This window comes from Rhamphochromis sp. 'chilingali', assembly GCF_963969265.1.
Source record: "Rhamphochromis sp. 'chilingali' genome assembly, chromosome: 8".
Classification (NCBI taxonomy): domain Eukaryota; kingdom Metazoa; phylum Chordata; class Actinopteri; order Cichliformes; family Cichlidae; genus Rhamphochromis; species Rhamphochromis sp. 'chilingali'.
In genome coordinates this window covers 1,400,538-1,424,606 of record NC_137935.1, presented here as the reverse complement: position 1 = coordinate 1,424,606, position 24,069 = coordinate 1,400,538, and the positions used below count along the sequence as shown (strand labels likewise).

The following is a 24,069-nucleotide window of genomic DNA, read 5'->3' as shown; positions in this document are numbered from 1 at the left end:
TTGCGATGTCATTGATTATTCACTGATTTACTGAAGACCAACCTTTGTGAAACCTCACGTATAAAGAGGTCAAATCCTGGGTTTTGACATCTGAACATTGTGGCTTAAAATCTTATCACATGACAAACTGCATGTTTATCAGGAAAGAGCCTTAAGATAGACCATCCATTACCAAAGACCTCAAGCAAACAACTCCTTTACTGCACATGTTCTTGTTCAAGGTTTTATTAATTTAACAAAACAAACCAAATTCAGGCAGATATTTGAACAAATTCCAGTGATTTCCCTCTTTTTCTTTAAACTATTCACTAAACTGTTAAGTAACACACCGGTGGGTGTCCATATCCCACCAGCTACATTAGCACATGCTAGGATTCATATGACTGTAAGTTTCTTCTTACTTTTTTTCCCCGGTACAGATCAAGGATGAGCCCAAAGAGCCTCTATCCAACCAGACCAACTTCACCTGCCCGCTGCCCCCAGTCACCTCCAGCCAAGAACAAACACACACAATGCCACAGGAACAGGAAAGAGCAGAGATTGAGGATGACATCGTCCAAAGTCAGACTGGAGAAAATGAGACAACAGAAAGTGAAATCCAAGAAATTCAAGTTGCAGAAAGTCAGGTGGAAAAGGGAGAAGAAGTGCTTGGAGAAGTACAAGAAAATGATAAAGAGAAGACGAAAACGAGTGAAAACGAGGATAGACACAAGATCGTTCCACCCCAAACACTAGACCTTCATCGATTCGTCTCAGAAGAGGAGGAAAGCAAAAACAAAGTCATACCGATAGAAGAAGAAGAGTCCACAACTTCCTCCTCAAATCTAGGAGCCCCTAACCAGCCCAACAAGAGATATCACCCGCCTACAAGAGGTTCCCACCTCACCAAGAGAGATAAGAAGATCATTGAAAAGATAAGAAGTTACTATGAGGCAGCAGCTGAGGCTGAAGAGGGCGAGGAAGAGGATGAAGAGCTTGCTGAAGAAGTAGGGTCAAAAAGGAGAAACAGTTTCTCACAAATTCCCTCTGGCTTGGTAAAGGAGACCATGTCACGCTTTGATGTCGGTGGTCACCAAGGGGAGTCAGAAAGTGGACTGTCCAAGTTCGAAGAACCAGAAAGAGATACTGATAGGGAGCACCTTTCTTCCTCTGGTCCAGTTTCTTCCCCATTTCCAGTACTAGCAGATGCAAAGAGTGATGGACAGGCTGATAAACCAATGAGCTCTTTGGATTTTCGAGAAGAGGACCGAGTCAAGTCTTCATCCTCTGCTGCGAGTAACGACGAAGAGACTCCAAATCCGGTAAATTTGCAATCAAACCAAAGCAGGCCTATTGGAGAAGAAACAAAGATTCAGGATCAAAATGAGAATGTTTGCAAAGGATCGTTGGTGGAAAGACGGGAGGAGAAGGTGGAAGGAGAGTCCAGAGATCAAACAACCATGCCTGGTGCTGGAAACCAAGCTATTACAAATGGGCATGAAGCTAACCCACCAGGCTCAACAGAGGCTAATGGAAGCCATGAAGAAACCTCTACACCTGTGAATACGTGCGAAAAACCTGAGACAAAAACCCAGAACATCTGGACTAGAACCAGAAGCAGAGACCAAGCAAAGGCCATTGGGAACCTCGAGGACCTTCCCAGTCAGATAAAAGTGGGTCGATGGTCTCGCCACTCCAGGATTGTCACTGCTAACCGAGCCCTGTTCGAGACCATGGGATCGGATGTGGCTGGTATCGGGTTATTCGAGGCGAACCCCGTGGTAGACCCTGTGCTGATAGAAAACTCAGAGCGTATTCTAAGCAAGGTCCAAACACTGGCTCGAATGTACAGCGCCAAAGCCAGCACCATGAAGGTCCCCCTGCATCAAAAACGCTCCAATAGTGGACGGAACCAATCGGTGGTTTCTGCTAGTCTGTCTGGACCCGCAAGCCCGAGCCAAAGTAGAAGTCAGCTACAGGCTGAAGCTCAAGTTACAGCTGAGCACCAAAAACAATATGAAACAGAAACCGGTCAGTCAGAGTCGAGATGTGCAACCCAAACTTACTCCATGGTCAAAGTTCAAACCCAAAACGTAACACAAAGGCGGCAATGTCAGATTCAAGCTGAAGACCAGAACCAGACTCAAACCATGAGCTGGAAGACCAAAGAGATCCAGGAAGAGAGGACAGTAAAGACAGCAGAGAGCCTCACACCAGGTAAGCTGCCTTTTCTAAGACTTCCTCTAAGATGCTGTGACTTTGGGTTCTTTAAAGAGAGTCCAGGACCAAATTATTGTGTTAACATAAGATAAGATCTCTCTTTTTTGTCAGTGCTCATCCCACGTCGGCATTATGCACAACACAAACAACACAACACGGTAACTTAATAAATACAAAAAATGAAAAAATAAAAAGAATGAGTGTATGTGTAACACTCTATCCACGGTCTCAGAGGAAGTCTCTGATCCAGCTGCAGGTGGTAGAAGGAAGTCCGATATCCAGCAGTTTCACTATTAGTCTGTCTGTGGATTATCAAATTAAAAGCAGCGCTAAAGTCAAGAAAGAGCAGCCTGGCGTAACGGCCCTGTTGTTCCAGGTGAGAGATGGTGGTGTGCTGAACTCCCTGCCATACCTGTCCTGAGTTGTTGTTGCTGAAGTGGTCTTAAATCCTCCTCTTGTACGCTGCCTTCTCTGTTGCCTCTTTTCAGCTCAGATCTGGCTGCACTGTACTGCGTACCATCACCGGATCTGAAAGCGGCGTCACGTTGCTTCAGCAGGACCTGGGCCTCTTTAGTCATCCAGGGTTTCTGGTTGCAATACACCCGGAGACGTTTGTCCACAGTGACACTGTTGGTACAGAAGTTAATATATGAGAGCACTGATGCTGTGTGCTCTTCGAGGTCCTGGTGTTCAAACACCGTCCAGTCCTGCAGCTGATGTGATGCACCTTCTGGCCAGGTTTTCTTTGTGGCTGGGGGGCTCTCCTCCTAACGTGTATGCAGGGATCAGCAGTATTGAACTGTGGTCTAACAAACCTCGATGTGGTACATGTTGCTGTAGGCTTTATCCAGTGTGTTTTGCTGCAGCCAAGTCTCTGTGAGCAGTGTAATGCTGCTGTCCCATACACACCTGTTGATTCGTCTGTTTTGTTGGACAGGAAAATACTTGGAAGCAGTGGCTTAATTGTTTGTTTCATGTTTGGTTCATACTCTATATTTCATTGTTTTTCCCAGATGTCCAGGAGGCTGCGATGGAGCCAGTTGAACCTCAGTCGTTTGGTCATGTGTTTGTCAAAGAACAGATGACCACCCAGCAGACGAATGGAATTAGCCTCTCCAGGCCGAGAGACTTCATCTCTGCTTTGAGCAGAGAAAGAGACTCTGGTGTAGGCCGTACTCTGAGTGAAACTTCCCAGACCTCCACCACACCTCAAGAAAATCCAGCCCCTTTGTTAAGCAACCAATCATCCAGTCTGACCCAGGTGAACAGCTATGAGCACAGGTACACCTCACCTGGAGCATCCTCATCTTCTACAACAACCATTCAGCATCTCAGGACACAAGCTGGAGACTGGAGCTCCAGTTTGTGCTGCCCTGCCAGTAACAAGGACCCCTCCAGGGATGACCCCCTGAATGAGAACAGGGATGTGCATCCAGATGTGTGAGTACTTTACTAATTAAGTAAAAATGAAAGGACTATAACAATAAAGGATTGAGTACAAAAAATGAGTTGAGTTGATGATAAATTATGGTTAATCATATACATACATGAATAAACATTAGTCAGTACCATGGTAAATGACCAAATGTTTATAAATGATGGAAGGCAGAAGGAGTGAAGCTCAGATCCGACAGAAACCACAAGCGTGACATGAAATGGTCTTTCTAGCATTTTATAGGCTCACCACGGTGCACATTGAAATGAGTGAGATTAGCTAAATTTGGTTTGCAGTTCAGAGCAGCAGCAGCAGATTCATTCCCACTACTTTTCTCCTTGTGGTTGCCTGCAGGCCGGAGCAGCAGAGTGGTCGGCACCATGCTTATTCAGCCAGAGAGTCTGGAGAAATCATCACCCAACCCGCTCCCTCGCAGCCACCTCTGTGTGCTGAGCACTGCAGAAAAGTGACCAAAGATGGAGATAACCAAGACAAAGACAAGCAGGACGCAGCAGCTGAACAATGTATACAAGCTAGAGTAGAACACAGCTTCACAGATAACAAGGATACGCTGAGCAAAGACGTGAATGTTTACGCAGCGCCTGAATTCAGTGTTTGCACAGGAAATGCAAATGCAGACGCGTCTTCAGGAAAGTGCAACAGCTCTGCAAGACCTCACCCAGGGCCGAGCAGAGAGCAGAGAGAAACAGAGGCGGGCAGCACTGTGCTGCGAAACCAGCGTCCGCAGAAGACATCAGCAGAGGAACTCTCCAGCGATGAGGGTTCAGCAGGGCGCTTTGGTGAATGGAGACCCTTAGGAGAGCTTCCTGCTCAGCCTTCCCAGAGTCTTCCCTTACTCACAGCCTCTGGCTCTTCACACGCAAGCTGCCACGCACTCACAGAAACCCCAGGGCATCACAGTTTAAGAGAAAATGAACCACGTCCATCAAATCCCGCTCAGCTGCAGTCTGAAGACCATCTCCCAACATTCACCAGCCAAAGGCCGCTCGACCTGCTGACGACGCTGGGCGGACGGGCTTCATCTGATCCCCCGAATGTCAATAGCATGCCTGAAGGTGACCACAGGTGTGTATGGACCTGATAACTGACAAGCAAAAGTGCAGAAAACCCAGAATCTGTGCAAGCTCACACTGCTCTGACAGCTCCCAAAGGTTGTGACTGGCAGTTAGTCAAGAGCTGAATTAAGGCCCAGTATGAGATAAGAAGGGTATTTCTGAAGTGTGAATCATGCACAGTTAAATAACTAAAAGCATGCAGCAGGAAATGAGCAGAATAACTGCACTTTAGAGATTTCGTGAGCAATTGGAAGAGTTTTTACAAAGTAATAATGATAATCTGATGAAGGTGGCCAATAAGGGGAACCTGGTCTGTGTGTATGAACTCGAACCCCTAATAAACCAGCAAGCCCAGCCCATGCTTTTCAGTTTAACATATTTTGATCTGCTTCTTTTTTCTTCTTTTATATAAGAAATGAAACGTGGCTGTATTAACACGAAGGTGAAGTTCAAGCCAGGACACATGTTTTCATTAAAGCGTATGCCTCGAGGTTCTCTTGCTCTTGTAATCTTTGGCACTTTATTTCAAGCCAGACTAAATTTTATCTGGCTTCTGATCAGTAGAAGAATTTGCCTTCAGCCACATAATTTACCTTTGTTTGTCACATTACAACTTTCTGTTACCACTAAAACGTTTTATACAGTATTTTGTACAGTTCTAAAGAACTTGAAAGTCAATGTTTAGTATGATCAGAGATGGGCAGTAACGTGTAATCCGATTACTTTTTTCAAGTAACGAGTAAAGTAAGGGATTACTATTGCAAAAACGGTAATTAGATTACCGTTACTTTCCCGTAGGAACGCTGCGTTACTGCGTTACTAAAACCGTGATTTTTTGTGAGAATGTCTCATGACAGTGACGTAAGCGAGTGCGACGGTCGTGACAACAGCTGTGTGCAGATCAACAATGGATCATATATCGAGTGTGGGAGAGAGTATGAGCGTGCAGTGTTTAAAGCGTGGAAGTACTGACCTTACTTTGAGTTTGATTCCATAAAAAGTGACAAAAACATTAGTGTCCGCTGTGCGTGGGAAGAAAACTTCTTTTTACAGCGAAAAAACCCTAAACTTCCAACAAGCACCGAGTAGCTACGACGTAATGGGAAACTCACAGAGAAACTCACGGATTCTTCCACTGACCGCGGCACACCTGCACCAGGGTAAACCTCCGCCTACCTCACTCCTGCTTTACAGGTGAAAATAGAGCAACAGGACCGCTGAGTCTTTGACTTTATTTATTTTCTGCTGTGTTTTACTTGCATCTATTTGAAAGACTGAGTGTAAACACAAAAAATATTTTATTTTATGAGCTGGAATGTGCAGAAAATAGGTTTAAATGTTAAACTAATTTCTTCCAGTCAGAGAATGTTGCATATAATTAAATGTTTGTTTGATGCATAAAGTTAAAAGATTAAAACTAATAAAACAAGTTTTAAAAGGAGACTTTTCCATTTGATTACATTTTGTATGATGGATTATGCAGAAAAAGTAGAATTGGGCTGAAAGATCTATCACTTTATCACCTCTTCAGGTTGTAAATCGTGCTTTTAAAAAGTAACTAAGTAACTAAGTAATTAATTACTTTTGAAAATAAGTAATCAGTAAAGTAACTGGATTACTTTTTTGGAGAAGTAATCAATAATTAGTTACTGATTACTTTTTCAAGTAACTTGACCAACACTGAGTATGACCACCTTAATTCTCCGTGTTTCTTAAGGAATCTTCAGGAATACTTCTCTGGGCTTCTTGAAGGACGTTCAAAGCTCCTCTTTGGATGTTTCTGCCTTTTTGCTGATCTCTGTCAGGATGATCTCTCACTGCTTCAGTGATTTTGAGGTCTGGGCTCTTCTTTTTCAAATTTCACATATGGATCCATCGCTCCATCAGACCTGATTTTCAGTCCAGTTCTTGTGTCGTTTTCATGCCTCAGCCTTTGCACCACGTTTCTCTTCATTATCAACGGCCTTCTGGCAGACGTCCTTCCACTGAGAGCGTTTCTGACGAAGTTTCGGTGAAGGATGAAAATTTCTTCCTCTTTCTTATGGACGTCGTTTCAGACACTGTAGATCAAACCTATTCTTTTGTCCTTCACTTGTCCATTTTCCTCTGATTTTTAAGAACACGCTGCACGCCATGCTGAAATACTCTCAGCTAACAGCTGATCAGTTTGTACTGATCAATAGTATTTCATATCAAACTATCTTTATTGTTATTTTTGACATTTTTCATGGATTCATCTCAGGAAATGGGAACAAATGATGTGTTTCTGTGACTGGCTGCTGGCAACAAGGAGCCTAAAGATGCAATTAAAACTGCTTCTTTTCTAAGTTGTCTCTTATATGTAGAGACAACACTGGGTCATCGCTTTTTATGCTTGGTCAAAGTTCAGTGGCTTAACAAGGGGGAAAAAAATTCGTCTGGCAGAAGTAAGATCGTACCAGTCAAAATAGGAGGGAAAAAATCTAGATTTTAAGGAAAGAAACTCTCCCTAAATTGTGGTCAGTCAGAATAGTTTAACTCTCTTAAACTGTAGCTAAAGCCGCAGTGAAAGTAGAACATTGACATTATAGAGTACTGATAAGAAAGTTAGCTGACGGGGATCCGTCCGGCCCAGGAGCCGCTGCCAGTCGCCTCTGAGGCCTTTCCCAAACCAGAGCTTCAGTTCACGCTCACATCATTTGCCATTATTTACCGGAAACGCTGTCAAACCTAAATGAGGATGTGGTCCCAACTAGTGAACGTTCCTTACATTGAGCTTAAAGTGCCATTTTTGGCCCTTCTGCTGTAGTGTTAGCTGGGCTTTTATCACTTGGAAAGACGAGAGTCACAATGCCCCTGTCAGAGAAGCTTCTTTAAGTATAACTGCAGTGATTTTTTTATTTAATTCGATAAACTAGATGTTTTTAAATCTGTGCTTCTCTGTAACTTACAGGGACCCAAAAGAGCCAGGATGCCCGACCAAACTTCCGATCTTCAAGACTCAGGAGGAGAGAACTACCCAGGCTATTACCACGCCTGACCAGGGCACCTCTGCACCCTCAGCCTTCCAACCCAGCCTGAGACACCGCTCTCCTTCTCCTCATAGAGCTCCTCCTACCTCCTCAGTACGAGCACCACCTTGCTCCTCACCATTCAGGCTTATTCCAGCATCTTCTCCGACTCCTGTATGCCCAAACAACATCTCCAAGGCTCTTTCCAGCTTATCTCCGACTCCCCCTTTAACCAGGAAAGCCCCGTCTACCCCCTCTCCTGCATCTTCCTCATCATCTGTAAGAGGCCCTCCTCCCTCCCCTACATCATCCTCTACCCTTCGCTCTCCCACATGCTCCTCCCCCATCACCTCTTCCTCCACATTTACCAAATCCTTAGCTGCCTCCTGCATCAGTCAGTCTATCAGTCAGAGTATGGCAAAAGACAACACTGCCCGCAACAGCGTGAATCAAAGTCCCTCCTTACCTTCCTCTCACTTACGACGGCGTTCCCCTTCTCCCAAACCTCCTTCCAGCACACCTGCTTGTGCTCAGTTAGGATGTTCCAAGGATGGGTACCACCATCCAAGATGCCCACCGTCCACTCTCCGGACCTCTTGCACTTCTCCGTCCCTCATGCCATCTTCTCCTCCCTCTCTTTCCCAACGCTCTCCAAGTCCATCCCATTACCAGCCGGCCTACGCTTCATCCTCTTCACCACGTCCCTCATTCCTTCACAGCAAAACTGGTTCTTCACAGAACTCAAACAACAACAACAATCACAGCACAGCAATCAGTCAAGTGAGCTGCAGCTTGAGCAGTGCTCTCAGTAACGGAGGTTGGTTGGTAAGTCCACAGAAGGAGACATTCTCTAATGGGACCAGTAAAGCCGCGGTAAAGCAACAATCCCAAGATTCTCTCTGGTCAGGATCACACAACCGTGTAGCCCGGCCTTTCTCCGCATCCGAACCCAACTCACGAGTTCAGTCCCCATCTCCCTCTCCAGCTTCATTCATTCACCTCTGCTCTCCACCTCCACAGCACAATTTCTCCTCCCCCATGGCAAATAAACCGCCCCATCCCCGGAGCTCAAGGGTAGGAAGTGCAAGTTCCCATAACCCATTAGGTCTAACTTTGGAGCTACCCATCACCTCTTCCATGAGTTCTTCTTCATGTCCGAGCCCGCGGATCCTCTCCCCACCTCCTATCGGTGTGTCAGTGAATGTTTGGGCAAACAATGTTGCGACACCTCAGCCTAGAAACGCTAGATATGTTTCCTCCTCTGCCTCTCCTTCTCTTTCATCAACATTGGCGTCTTTCCCAACTTCTTCTTCGTCCTCCTTTGTCCCACAGAGTGGTTTCAAAGGATCTTTCCCTTCTGGACCCTGTCCTACCACCTCCCTAAGCCTCCGCAGGTCTTTCTCCTCCAGCCTGGCCGACAGACCTTCCAGCCCAGCCCGGCTCAACGCTGCTGCCCAGCGACGTTCCTGGGCAGACAGCAGCCGAAGGTCCCTAGGTTTCAGTGGAAATGCCCATCCTTCTTTTGACCAACACGAGTCCTGTCCGGTCAGTCCAAGGAGTGGATGGTCCTCTTACAGCAGCTCACCCGCATGCTTCAGCCCTGAAAATGGGCTTCAGTCCCCACCCTCATCCAGCAAGTTTTCCCCAGGGAACGGCACCGGGGGTGGGCAGCATTTTACCAGCGTGCCCTGGCCAGATGTGCGAGAGCTTTCAAACAAATACAATGGAACGGATATCCCGGATACAGGCGATACTTGCACCATCAGTGCCTCGTCTCCTCCCCCTGTGTCCTCCACCGCTTCATCAGACAGGCAGATAGACTGGGAAGATCCCGAGTTACAGGAGGGAAACTGTCGGAGCCAGCTGATCTGCGCCTACCTTAGCCGACCCTCCAGTGAGCAAAACCTCACCTCCTCAAGTCTGACTCTGTCCACCTCAGGAATGACCTCTCCTCCACCTGCCCCCTACCAACACCACCAATTCCACATCAAACCACCGCCTCAGGTTCAAATCTATACCACAGCACCTCCTGTGTCCCCAGTCTCTTCTCCCCTGCCCTCAAGAGCATCACCACTACCCAAACATGGCAACCACAAGGCCAGTTATGCCACCACAGTCAACCTACAAATTGCTGGAAGTGGCAGAATAACCTCCTTCAGCACGGCCCAAGTTAGCCTAACCCAAACCCTGCAGGGTGGAGCAGGAGCTGGAGTAGCAGCACAGGGGCAGATGGTGAGGAGAGTAAGCATCAACGGACTCTCACAGCTTCCTTCAGCTCTTCCTCAGAACTGTAACAGGATATAAAGCAGTGAGACTAGTCTTTCATTCATGGAGCCAGAAGGGAAAATATGTGCAAAGAACACAGCGGACGTGGTTTTGTTTCTCACGAATGGTCCCGCCCTCACCTCGCCGTGTAAGATAGATGTTTTATATGTGCAGTCTTCACATGTCGCAACAAACAAAACAAGTTTTTCACTGTCTGTTATAAAAGATGGACGTAGCCACAGTGACGTCACAGGTTGGTTACGAAACAGGAAGTGGTGAGCGAGGGGTGGGCCTGAAACAGCCCTCAGTCAAAACGTTAACCCACCACGAAGCACTGTCATCTTTATCCTCCTTTCCTGACTCTGATGGGACCAAAATTTCCACAACTCATAACTGAAGGTTCATCAGGAAATTGAGCCCATTGTTTATACGGGCCTCGCGTTTTTATCTGACTCTGAATGCATGCTGACGGAAGTGTTTGCAGAAAGGTCAGAATATGGCGCAGAAGAAAGGACTTTGTAAGTAACACTGTTCCTATGTGATCTCCCCGTCCACAGCTGGATGTGATGGATTATGACCAGCTAAAGGTTGGAAGATTGCTTTGATCAGTTCTGGACTACCTGTGGATGCGTTTGAGACTTTTTTTTGGAAAAGACTTTCAAACTTTTAGCATTTATTGAGCTGGACTACATCCCAACCCTGCAAACAGATGTTTTGAAGGTCCAACTATGCTGTATCCAATCATGTGTATTATTTTTGTGATCTTTTCTCTTTTTTTAAATATATATATATATATATATATATATATATATATATATATATATATATATATATATATATATATATATATATATATATATATATATTGTGTTGGACAAACATCCATATGCGGCTGTCTGAGGCCAGTGTTAAAACTTGTTAACTGTGGTTAATGATCCATCTCTTTTTTTAATCCTTTTTCCTTCTTTTTTATCTTATTGTTTATTTATGAAGTTAGTCTTATTTTCTTTGGCACTTAATATCCTTAAAGTAATTTTGGTATTTTTGCACAGTGTCTTCAGCTCTTGGGTGCATGCATGAGTGTGTGTATGCGTGTGTACGTTTGACATGACGTGTCTGGTAAAGTTTTACTTTTAACTTCAGACCAAGCTGATATCTGTGTTTTTGCTGAACTTGGTACTCACTCTGCTGATACCAGCGCCGTCCAGAAACCACCTCCGGAAAACTCGTGAACTCCAGAGGTTGCCAAGATGGATACTGGAGCATTAGCAGACTTGGGTCACTCCTCAGTTTGGACACATATTTTCACTGAGATTTTTTTTTCACTACACTTTTATTTATATAATCCCAAGACACGAAAACAGTTGCTTCAAACTGCTTCATATTGTAGGGTAAAAACCATACAGTATTATAAAGAAAGCCTAACAATCAGACAACCCCATATGAGTAGCAGTCGGAAGTCCTAAAAACTCCCTGAAAAGCCTTCAGCTGATCCAAAATGCTGCAGCAAGAGTCCTGACAGGGACTAGAAAGAGAGCAGATTTCTCCTGTTTTGGCTTCCTGTTAAATCCAGAATTCAAAATCCTGCTCCTCACATACAAGGTCTTAAATAATCAGGCCCCATCTTATCTTAATGACCTTGTAGTACCATATCACCCTATTAGAGCACTTCGCTCTCGCTCTGCAGGCCTACTTGTTGTTTCTAGAGTATTTAAAAGTAGAATGGGAGGCAGAGCCTTCAGTTTTCAGGCCCCTCTTCTGTGGAACCAGCTTCCAGTTTGGATTCAGGAGACAGACACTATCTCTACTTTCAAGATTAGGCTTCAAACTTTCCTTTTTGCTAAAGCATATAGTTAGGGCTGGACCAGGTGACCCTGAATCCTCCCTTAGTTATGCTGCAATAGACGTAGGCTGCCGGGGATTCCCATGATGCACTGAGTTTTTCCTTTCCAGTCACCTTTCTCACTCACTATGTGTTAACAGACCTCTCTGCATTGAATCACACTTTTTCTCTGTATGTATTATTGTAGGGTCTACCTTACAATATAAAGCACCTCGAGGCCACTGTTGCTGTGATTTGGTGTCATATGACTAAAATTTAATCTTTTAACAGGAAGAAACATCCAGCAAAACCAGGCTCAGGGAGGCACGGCCAGCAGCCTACATCCGCATATCTAAGGGAGAATTAAAATTTTCCTCCTGTTAAAGCAAAACACACTGTTCGAGTTTTGCAGCTTAGTCAATACTTCAAAGAACAGGCAGGAAAGAAATATGATTGCTATCTCAAAATCGTCCATAGCAACAGTGTGAAAGACTTTAAGGCCACTGAACGACCCACAAGCATCTCGTGTTGTTAGGTAAAATGTGTATTGCTGGAATCATTCACACTGATTTCTGCATCAAAAGCCTCTTTGTGAGAGCTCGACTGTTGCTAGCAGATCTCCTACAGATTGCGTGGAAGACACCGACTCATCTGCAGAAACTCGCCGAGCTGGAGTTGAACTTTAAAACGTGCCTTACCTCTAAAACCAACACTTTTCTAATGGCAGATGTTCTCCACTTCCAGTTTTTGTGTCACACACAGTTTCATTACCAGTTGGCAAATGTTTGCAGACAGGTTGGCATCCTCCTTGTCACCTACTTGCAACTGACGCAACTTGCAATAGCAAAAGGGGGTTTTGGTGTGGCTCAATTTCACGATACCAGCTGCCAGCAACCGCCCACAGCCACCTGCCAGCTGGTCAGAGAACACAAAGCCTTAGCTGATGTACTTCCCTGGTGATGCTTGGAGTTGAAGGTTTTTTCTTTTACAGTTACATTATTGTATCTTGAAAGATTGGTTATTAAAAGAATCAAAAATATGAAACTAATGCATGTTTAAAAACATAATAAAACGCTGAATGAGTTGTGAGGTTTCTGCAGGGCACTGGTGGCAATCTGCAGGGACCAGAATCTTACTGGTAACAGGTAAAAAAGGGAACTTCAACTAAATCTTCTTCCAGTAAACCTGAGACAGTTTGAGAAATACAGGAAATAAAAGTGTGAGTTTTAAAGCCCGACCTCCTGCCTCTGGCATCTGTGACATCTTTACCTGCCTTACCTGTGAGTCCCCATCTTGCCACACACCAGGTTACATGCCAACACCATCAGCGCCGTCACATTTTCTGATATTAAGCTTGGATTACAGGAGCCAGTTAAACCTGATGCAGTCCTGAGCCTGCTTGTTAAAGCAGATTGCCAAAGAGCTGCTGCTGACTGAACTCCTGTGATATGCACACTACTCCTTTAAGTATTTGTGCAGTTTCAGTTTTGCTTCTATTCGACTTTAACCTTTAGTTTCCGCATGCCTTCTCACGCATTCTTTGTTGATCTGCAGTTCATCATTAGCCGTCCTCACAACCGGACTGTTGGTAAGAGCTCGTTTTATTTCTAAGATTTAATGAGAAATCCAGCTGGTTTTAACTTCTGTGTACATGTTAAAGAATTAATGCTGGTGGCAGATATAACTAAATATAAGATGAAGCATTTTCACAGTAGGGTCATGATGGCAGTTAGGAGTATATGTACGGTTGGAGGAGGTTAAATCATAGAGTGAAGTATAGGAAACATTGGAAGGCTGAGGGAACGTGACTATCTGAACCTGAACCCTCCACAGTACATCCAGAACTTCTGTCTTCAGTCAGTATTTACAGTGGCAGCATTTCAAAATCATATTTATGAAAAAGGAAGAAGTTAGCATTTCTCTGTCTAAACATACAGTTAGGCTCATATATGTTCATATTTGGACTGACACAAGTTTGGGTTTTTACCCGTTTGTTGAAACATATTCCAATTATAGTTAGAAAACGGACATGGACGTGATGTGCAGACTCTCAGCTTTCATTTGAGGGTTTCCAAATTCAAACTGGCGTTAAGAGTTGCAGCTCCTTAACACGTGCCACCCTCTTTTTAAACGGACCAAAAGTAACTGGACAATGACTCAAAGGCTGCTTCATGTTCAGGTGTGGGCAGATCCTTTGTTGTGTCTTTATCAATTCAGCCGATAAAAGCCTGGAGCTGATTTGTGTTGTGGTGCTTGAATTTGGATGATTTTGCTGTGAACAGACAACATGAGGTCAAAGGAGCTCTCCATGTAGGTGAAACAAGAAATCCTTAAACTGTGAAAACAGGAAAAAACATTTGAGAAATGCTGTAATATTAGGAAGGGTGATATCTACAGCTTTGTACATCCTGAGAAAGAACAAATGCACTGGAGAGACAGCAACGCAAAAAGACCAGGACGTCCACAGAAGACACCAGTGGGGTGTTACACCCCGGCCTAGGCAACCGGCGTGCAACGCAGGAAAATAAAAATAAGGAAAAAACACACGACAAAAAAACCCCCACTAAGGCTCTCCACCAAATTCCCAAAACGGAAGTGTCTCAAAACGAAAGTATTGACAAAACCCATTTACAGCTATTTACAACAAACTATTTATTTACAACACGGGGGGAGATCGCGATCATGACAAACTGAAACACAAGGCTTAAATACATAGAAGGAGCAATCAGGGAATGGACCACAGGAGGGAAACACAGCTGGGGCAAATTAGACCTGACGAGACAAGGAAACGTAAACTGAACACACTAAGATAACACAGACTTTCAAAGTAAAGCAGGAAATACATGACAGTCACGCAAAAAACAAAACACTGACAACACCGAAACGTAACAGGGGTATGATGGCAGAATCGTCTCCATGGTGAACAGAAACCCCAACATTCGTTGGACAAATGAGACCAAAATCAAGCTCTACCAGAATGATGGCGAGAATAAGAATGGAGCAGGCGCAGAACAACTCATGACCCAAAGCACACACATCATCTGTAAGACACGGCGGAGGCAGTGTGATGGCGGCCTGTGGCGTTGGGACACTAGTGTTTACTGATGAGGTGAGCCGAGTGAACTCGAGGTGTTCAGAGACGAGCGTGAGCAGAGGAACGATCACGGAAACAAAGAAGGAGAACAAGAACTAAACCTTCACCAGAGAAACGACAGCAGGAGCACAGACACTACAAACAAAAAACACTGGGTCAACGTCCCAGGACCGTGACAGCCAGAGCACACGCTACATATAGCTGGACATTGTCCATGTGCTATATGTGCTCCACGGCATTGCTGTGTTTCCTGGAACATGTCTTTATTACTCATCAGCTTCTAAGCGGCATTTTGAAGCCTTCAGGGACTCATTTAGCTGAGGCGAAGCGTAACAGACCGCAGCCGGCAGAGCTGCCTGTATCACCATCCATCTGGCAGTCAGAGGCCACACCCCTACTAATATAAACTTACACAGGTGAGTTGTAACTGTACAGATGTTATGAGGGGGGGTATGAGATACTGGTGGAAGAGCGAGGAACATCTGTCTGGTCTCAGGCTGATTTTGCAGATGTTCCCTCAGCTGACACCGTCCCTTAGCCCCTAAGAACAAAACCGAAACCAGTGATTCACAAATGTGTCAGTTTAAAACATGAAGCCTTTAAATGACAAACAGCAAACATCTGCAAAAAGCAGCACTAGACTTCTGGGAGAGACGAGGAACGTTGTGCCATTCCAGCTGCTTTACACGCAGATCCTCCGCATCCAAGAAATTGGAGCTCTTGTTCCAGGCTGTTCCACGGCACGTTATTAGGTATCATCATTTATGTTGAAGGAGACACAACTTTCACCATAAATTATGTTGCTTTTACTTCCCAGAGCCTTTTCTCCCAATACTGACCTGAGAAATTCCTCACCGAGACATGTGCCAGGGCTTAGTCGAGAAAACTGTGTGCTTTAAGTTGACTCTTGTTAGCAGATATGGGTTTGAGAGTCTGCACAAGCTCACAGAAGCTTTCATCGCCCGTCTCTGAGAGATCATTGTTGTTTTTATCATTAGCCTGGTTGCGGAAACTGCTCCCATTACTGTTAAGTCCAACAGAGTATTCGTTTGTGTGCTTTATGTAGTTTTTTGGCAGCAGCGCCGCACTGCCTCCTCGATGTGCATACCAGCTCTGATCCAAATCAAACAAAAATCAAACTGTTGCTCACTGATATCAGGGGGTCGGAGCTCTTAATCACACACAGATTAAGTTCACAGTATCGCACGTTTGAACCTTTTCCTTCACGCTGTGAGAAGGCTGCTGATCTTCTGCTGATATTACCACGTGTGCTGCCTGCAGCAGAGTTTGGAAATATTTGATAAATTTCACAATGCCTTTACATGTATTTACCTCATTAACTTTCAGCACTGTGCTGCTTTGATTTGAAGTCAGTGTTGAAGTTGTCATAACACTGATAATCTCACTTCTAGCTCGTGATGTAAGCATGTCTTGGTCCAAAGTACGACCAACCGCTCAAGTCCCAGTACCAAACTCTGACGCCCTCACAAGTCCTGCCATGACTTTCACTGCGTTCGCTCCATTGTTGTTTCCATATAACATGTTCTTTGGCACTGGTTCCATCTCTTTACTTTCAGTGAAAATGTTTTATCTCAGGTAATTGCGGCCCTCGCAGGTTTTGATGATTAGTCAGTCAGACTGTTGGCAAACACAGAGAAGCTCCAGGATGTGTGTTGAGTAGATTTTGTTCCTTGCAGGGTTTAGAGGAAGAAACACTGCACTCGGGATCGCTGGGAGCAAAGGAAACAGCTGGAGAAAAGAGGTGGGATCTTGAAAGTAAAATGCAAATAATCCAGAGGAGGAGGAAGAGGGGGAGGAGTGAGAAAGTGAAAACTGGAGGGTGAGAAGGGACAGAAGAGAGGGAGTCCATGCTCTCCAACCACGTGTAGACCAGCAGCTCCGGATAACGCACCTTTTCCCCCCGAAGTGAACCATCACCTGCCAAAACTCCACCACACTTGTCCTTCTGGATGTTCATTCCTCTTTTAATTAATTTCTCTTTTCCTTGGATAGCCGGAGCCTTCCCCAGCAGCGGGACATACGACTGGAAGAGTGAAGGTTGGAAGTTTGACCAAAAATTCCTGAAAACTAGCAAAAGAAAGGATTTTTCTTCATTCTCAACTGCTGTTGAGTTTCAGCTGGAGTCCAGCAGAGGACAGACGCTGAAGACACTTTAAGCCATCTGCATCCTGTCGGAGGGTCGGGGAGTGGAAGCCTCCGGAGGGGCCTGCTTTCTCCCAGCTGTGATAGATTTCTTGAGGATGTTGCAGTGAGTTGTGGGGCAGCAGACAGCAGAGGATAATGTGACGCAGATGATGGTTTTGCCGCCTGTGCCATGCAGAGGGAGAGGCCAGCTCTCGTGAGTGTGTTTGTGTTTCTGTGTTCTGTCAACATCATCGCCATCACCCAAAGACCATGCAGCAGGGACCTCTACGTGCAGGTCGAGAGCCTGAAGGAGAAAGTCTCCAACATCTCCAAAAAGGTATGACTGCAAGCCTTTATGGCTCACTTAGAAACACACGCACTTCATCACGCAACATCACGCAACGTGAACGCTTTTTAATGCTCGAAGGTCAAAAGCAGCTTTAGGCTTTGAGATTCGTACCTCACCCTGCTCAGCTTTACAATCCATACTGCTGCACTTCACAGAACTCAGGTGTGTGAACTGTGAACTGCAACAGTATCTTCGGTGCCTTATCTTGAAGATATGTAAGCATGCGTTTATTGTTGAGGAGGATGAGTCATGTAAAATAAGTACAGCACACACCTAACGCACACCTAAGCTGCAGAGTGACTTCTGCGTAGAAAGAACAAGTTTGTCACACAGAGGACGAGCTGAGGGGAGGAAGGGTTGTTTTCACTGAGAGTCGTGGAAAGCTGCTTCGGCAGAATGAGCATCGTCTCTGAGTCCCAGACATGCAGATCGTTTTCAGTTGTGACTCATGCGAAATTAATCCACAGGAGTTTTTTTCCCTGGAAAAAAAACCCTCTCTTTTACATGACGTAAGCAGATGTCAGTGTCCCGGGAAAAATGAGTCCGCTCTAAAAGTATTTGCGCTGCGAGCTGGGTGGATGTGGTTGTAGCTCCGTAGTGTTGTTTGCTAATTAGCACTAAGCATGCAGCTGAAAGCTGAGCCTGCAAGCGCACTTGAAGAGCTCTTGGCTTCGGGGGCTTCATCGTGCACTCAGTCTGCAGCACACAGTGAGCTCTTGTATCTGGAAAATGTTCCGCTTCTCGGTGGTTACGCACATGTGCAGCTAACTTTCTCTTTCCCTTCAGTTGTCGCTGAACTGCAGCCTGTACACACCCACCATGGAAGACTACGAGGTATGTGCCTGCACAAAGCACTGACTCACGTTTCAGCCCGCAGCTAAAAATGCCTGACAGACTAATAACTACAACACACAGAGGCAAAGATCCTCCGCTGACTAATCGCTTCAGCTTGTGCACATTCAGGTTAAAGGTCAAGCACTGACTGTGGTCTTTGTGCTCCGTGTTCAGTGATCTTAATGTTCTGCTGGAGCCGCTGTTTAAACATTTCATGTGTAACAGTGCAACAGATGGATGCAGTGAGTGAGAGTGAACGCAGCTTCAGGAAGCAGACAAGCACAGCTGTGACGCCGGGGTCAGGGGTCAAGTTACAGAATAGCTTCATTAACAGGGACATTGGCTGTGTCGGGAACACTGCAGGGTTCCTTCAAGACTCTGGCATAAATATCAGTGTCCAGTCCTTCAGGGTGAGGAGAACGTTTTCTACATGAGGCAGAGCAAATGTCATGTCTGCAGCAGCTCCGTGTTGGTGGCTCTGCTGCAGCGGCTTCCTGTGGCCTCCACGTGCACGCAGTCACCCTCAGCGCTGTGCACCGCGGCTTGTGGACGTTTTTATCCTCGTATCATTAAAAAAGGAAATAAAAGTTAAAATATAATATTGATGTCATTTTTACGACCGTGACAAAATTACATTTTCATTTTTAAAGCTTTTTCAACATAAAATGGACACGTTTGGTTTCTTCGAGCTTGTCGCCCAACTCGTTTTGGGAATTCTTCAGATGATGAAAGCTGCAGAGACCCACAGGGTCCGACACAATAACAGGTCTCCTCAGTCTTTGGTATTTTCCCATCATCTCAGTTGTATGACATTTCCTGCCACATGAATGGTAAATGGACTGGTTCTTATATACAACTAATTCATTCACCCATTCACACAGGCACTGACTGAGTATCTAACACTCATACACATTCACACTCAGAGCAACATGGGGTTCGTATCTTGCCCGAGGATATTTGGCATGCAGGCTGCATGGGATCGAACCACCGACCTTCTCGTTAGCGGCTGGTCTGCTCTGCCACCTGAGCTCCAGCCACCCCTGACAGATAAATGAGCTCAGTGTGCGTTCAGTATAGCTCGGGCTACAGGCTGCTGTTTATCCCTAATATGGTCATCTCGTGCACAGAAGCTCCACCCACTTGATGTTTAAACCCTCTTTTTGTCAGGAGCAGCCAATCAGAGGACAGTGGTCTTTAAGAGGGAGGAGCTAAAACAGCATGTTTTAGACAGAGAATGAACTGAGGGGGTTCACCGCGGCCACGTGTCCGATAAAGAAGGATTATTTTGAACCGCCAATCATGCAAAGCTGCTTTCTGAAGCTGCGCATGACTGTGACTGCTGTGATTTTTTCCTTCATGGCATCATTCCTTTGCTCTCTCTCCTTTCTCTCCCTCCAGCAGATTTGTCCCAGGACCACGATGCAATGTTTTGCTTCTGAAATTATTGTCCTCACGCATGAGTGGGAGCTCGAGCCCAAGTGGAAGAAATTGAATAGATTGCTGAGTAGACTGGCGTCCAGGATAAACCAGGTATGAGAAACAGCTAAAAGAGGAATTCACATTACTTCTAATGTAAGAGTTCTTTTAAACTGTGCATTCAAAACTGAGGCCCTGATCATCCTGCTGACTTTGAAGGAAATTTCATGGAAAGACTTGAGATGTAGGGTGTTGGCTTTGGTGGTCTGATGGCTTCATCGAACAATGACCTCCAGCTCCGATTGTGGAAGTTTGCATTACGTATGAGACGAGAAGTAGCACGTCCAAGTCTGAGACCGCAGTTGTTAGCTGGACAAGAGTGAAGTGCCAACTCCAGGTCAGAGCCACGTTTAAGTACCTCTGGGGTCATTTAGGAGGGAGAGAGAGAGCCAGTACTCCTTTCTATCTGAGCTGTGTGTCAGTGGCCTATGATAAGGAGGCTGTGGTGGAGTCCCATAGTGCAACAAAGAGAGGCGCGACAAAGTTGTGGTCTGGAAAGACTAAAAACAATTAGACAGGTTGGTGTTACAATCAACATCTGCTGCACTGGAGAATCCATGACCCCAACACGACAGGCCCAGAGGAGAGCCAGGATACCCCAGAGTGATGAGCTCTCACAGTTGGCTTGGAAATATCTCAGGGTCGCCCCGGAAGATGTAGGGGGTGGCTGAGGAGAGGCATGTGGCAGAGAATGGATGGACGGGTGAGGAGTTAAAAATATCTAATTAATGAGATGACTGTTATAAGATCAGGAGCTGCTCAGGTTGTGGCCATACAGAGTTGTTTCCTGTGTAAAGCACAGTAACCACTGAAGGAAGGACTGATGAAGTAATACTGTGGTCGTTTATTAAGTAGACCAACTATGATTAAAGCCATTTGTTAAAATGAGCTCCTATTTGGAAACGGAAAACTTTATGAAGCTCAGTGGAACAGATGAGATATTTTCTTTGCGTGTGCTTTTGACCTTCTCACGTCACTCATGAATGTCACGGCGAGCTCAGAGCTTGTCTGGACTTTAGGAGGGTTTAGCTGCTGTGACTGGGTTTCCTGCACGTGTGATTCTGTGAGAGCAAAACTGAGAATCACAAACCTGGAACATATTCCCACAGATGACCTTCTGCCCCTGCTTTCAAAGAAAGATTGGGAACAGCCTGGATCAGCTGATATGCCACAGCTGCTGCTCTTTCCCAAAAAAAAGGACCTGATGAGAACTCACACATAGAACCCACACATAGAACTCACACATAGAACCCACGCGTAGAACCCACACATAGAACTCACACATAGAACCCACGCATAGAACCCACGCATAGAACTCACACATAGAACTCACACATAGAACCCACACATAGAACCCACGCATAGAACCCACGCATAGAACCCACACATAGAACTCACACATAGAACCCACACATAGAACCCACACATAGAACCCACACATAGAACTCACACATAGAACCCACACATAGAACCCACGCATAGAACTCACACATAGAACCCACACATAGAACTCACACATAGAACCCGGACACAGAACCCACACACAGAACCCACACAGAGAACCCACACAGAGAACCCACACATAGAACTCACACATAGAACTCACACATAGAACCCACGCATAGAACCCACGCATAGAACCCGGACACAGAACCCACACAGAGAACCCACACGGAGAACTCACACATAGAACTCACACATAGAACCCACACATAGAACCCACACATAGAACCCACGCATAGAACCCGGACACAGAACCCACGCATAGAACCCACACACAGAACCCACACATAGAACCCACACACAGAACCCACACATAGAACCCGGACACAGAACCCACGCATAGAACTCACACATAGAACCCACACACAGAACTCACACATAGAACCCACGCATAGAACTCGCACATAGAACCCACGCATAGAACCCGCACATAGAACCCACACATAGAACCCGGACACAGAACCCACGCATAGAACCCACACACAGAACCCACGCATAGAACTCGCACATAGAACCCACACATAGAACCCACACAGACACGAAGAGAACATGCAAACTCCACCCAGAAACCTGATGGAGTCCAATTTCCTCCAAATATTTATTTTTATTTGACTTATTATTTTAATATTTATCACGTTTTTAGCATGTCTGTCATTTTCAGTTACGTTGTTTCTCTTTTAGTTGTGTGTTCATTTTCTTTCTACTTGGATTATAACATATTTGCCTTGATGGAAAGCGCTCTGTTGTTTTTCAGTCACTGTACGAATAAAAACAACAACTAATAAAAACTTAAACGCTTAACAACAAGAAGTTTGTCTTTCCTCTGAAACATTTATGTGATGGACCGGGAAGATTTATTTTAATTTGATGACGATGACATGTACGCCAACACGTTGGCAGTTGTTAGCGCTGTTTCCTAACAGCAACGAGGTCGTGAGTTTGACTCCACCCTCTGACTTTTCTGTTCTCTGTGTGTCTGCGTGGTTCCCTCCGGCTTCCTCCCACAGTCCAAACCCATGCCGCTGGTAGGGTTGCGACAGACTGGTGACCAGTCTGGGATGTACCCAGCCTCATGCCCTGTGGTAGCTGGGATAGGCTTCAGCCCCCCTGCACCTGTATTGGATTATGCAATTTTAAAGTCAGTGTCTGGGATTTTTAAGGCACCTCACTGACTCCTTCAGAGGAGGAACTGCTCGTTTATTTAAGCACAAGTTCACATTTGGTACTTAGAAGTGAGAATTGTAATGATAATGTAACCATTACAGGATTAAAGCCCACAGTGAGGAGCATTGCTGGTAGATTACGTTACCCTCCCAACAATTTTTGTTTTCTGGTGGGAATCCAGCTTTGACTTCTGTGTCACGTGGAGAGATATCAGTGTTGCTTTTTGTCCCAACTATATTTACTTCAACACTGTGATGTAAGTTTTGTTTCAGTTACTGGTTAACAGCACTGTACAATCTATTACTGTACCATCTGCACTGATTTGAACATCAAGGCAGAACATTCGAGTAGAAGCTGAAGAGGACCTAGCATAGAGCCCTGGGGTACTCCAACATTACATTAAAGGCTGGTTACACCATGTCCCAAAGACTTATGGGTTGTAGGAAGTTTCTGGTGAAAACCTTGAATGCTCCAACTGCCCTTCAAGTCTTGGTTGTGTTCCAATCTTCTTCCAGACAATAACACGTATTTCTGTTTCTTCTCCGCAGACAGCGTCAAAGTGTCGTCGTTGTGAGGTCATGAAGGAGGAAAATGCAACGACCTTTCTTGAAAATCTTCTGTGGACTGTTGAGAAATCTAACAGTGACTACTGTTAGGACTTTCAGAAGAGACTACATGGCATGACTTTCTTTTCGTTAACTTTCTATTAAACCACCTGCACACAAATAAAGTGCAGAATACATGATGCAGCTCGGTGGTATTTGAGGTGCAGCTAGAGGCTAACGCAGAGTTCTGGGTGGAAAAAGCTTGCTTGTAGTCTCATATCAGCTAACATAAACGTCTCACTGATGTCGTCATAAAGAAGACACAGTCAGGTCCCAACTAAGCTGCAGTCAATTGCTGAGAGCACACTGGTCACTTTAATGTGCTTTAAATATCTGTGTATTTGTATCTGCTAATAATGAGTATTATTATATTAATAAGGCTTCTACCAAGCAGTTGGACAGTGGGTGAAAAGGGGGTGTTGGGTCAGTGTGTTTATTGGCCTTGGTAAACTGATGGAAGAACACCAAGGATGGCAGGAAACAGACCTGCCTACATATTTCACAACCATAGACACCATCACAGAAATGTGCGACGGTTTCTGAGGACGTGGGACTTCCTGAGGATCGGTCGAAAGCCACTGCCACATTATTCATGCATCAGACATTATAAGGCAATGGACAGCTGCAAGGACAGCACTGCTTACGCCTACTGTGGCCAAAATATGCTCCTATACAGCTCTGATGTAAACCTCAGAAACATATAAAGCTTTTTCCACTTGTCTAATAAGCTCATTCTCTCCCTGCTTTGATCTGATGCTCCTGTATTTAGTTCAGTACAATAAACTTCATTTTGAATGTAAACTGATACACGCTGTTCACTCTTATTTCTTGCACCTTCAGAATAAAATGACCCCCTTCTGTCTTTTTGTACAGCTTGGTTAGATAAACGTTCATGTAAAGTTAGATGGTAAAAATGAATTATTTCCAGGTAAGTGAGCTTCAAATGAGAAAGTCCCAGCGTCATATTTTTAGAGCTTGGAGTGTTCTAGTGTAGCTTGGCATCATATCTACGAAGCCCCTCAGTTCATCCTCAATCAGCATTGACTCTAATGGCCCACTTTCTCCTAATTGGAGAACTTTTGGGAGCCTGCTGTGAGCTAGTCTAGAAGAAC

The 24,069-nt window shown here is 45.1% G+C and overlaps 2 protein-coding genes across 5 annotated transcripts in view; both read left to right on the top strand.

Annotated features, from left to right (window-relative positions):
* Positions 1-10,724, top strand: part of plekhg2 (pleckstrin homology domain containing, family G (with RhoGef domain) member 2) — a 78,002-nt gene extending 67,278 nt beyond the window's left edge. Inside the window, exons 19-22 of the mRNA XM_080889090.1 lie at positions 420-2,196; positions 3,213-3,639; positions 3,989-4,720; positions 7,643-10,724. Of these exons, the coding sequence (XP_080745216.1) occupies positions 420-2,196; positions 3,213-3,639; positions 3,989-4,720; positions 7,643-10,004 (5,298 nt within the window). The 3' untranslated portion in view covers positions 10,005-10,724. The remainder of the gene's footprint in view (positions 1-419; positions 2,197-3,212; positions 3,640-3,988; positions 4,721-7,642) is intronic.
* A 2,719-nt stretch (positions 10,725-13,443) lies between these two features.
* Positions 13,444-23,746, top strand: il15l (interleukin 15, like). 4 transcript variants are annotated; one of them, XM_080889677.1, is made up of 6 exons: positions 13,444-15,297; positions 16,895-16,939; positions 17,020-17,363; positions 18,162-18,209; positions 19,608-19,739; positions 22,901-23,746. In XM_080889677.1, the coding sequence occupies exons 3-6, from the start codon at positions 17,217-17,219 to the stop codon at positions 23,006-23,008; spliced, it is 435 nt and encodes a 144-aa protein (XP_080745803.1). In that variant the 5' UTR covers positions 13,444-15,297; positions 16,895-16,939; positions 17,020-17,216; the 3' UTR covers positions 23,009-23,746. The 4 variants fall into 4 exon arrangements, with proteins under 4 accessions (XP_080745803.1, XP_080745801.1, XP_080745802.1 ...); XM_080889675.1 differs by having other exon boundaries at positions 16,579-16,939; XM_080889676.1 differs by having other exon boundaries at positions 16,895-17,363.
* The last annotated feature ends 323 nt before the right edge of the window (positions 23,747-24,069 follow it).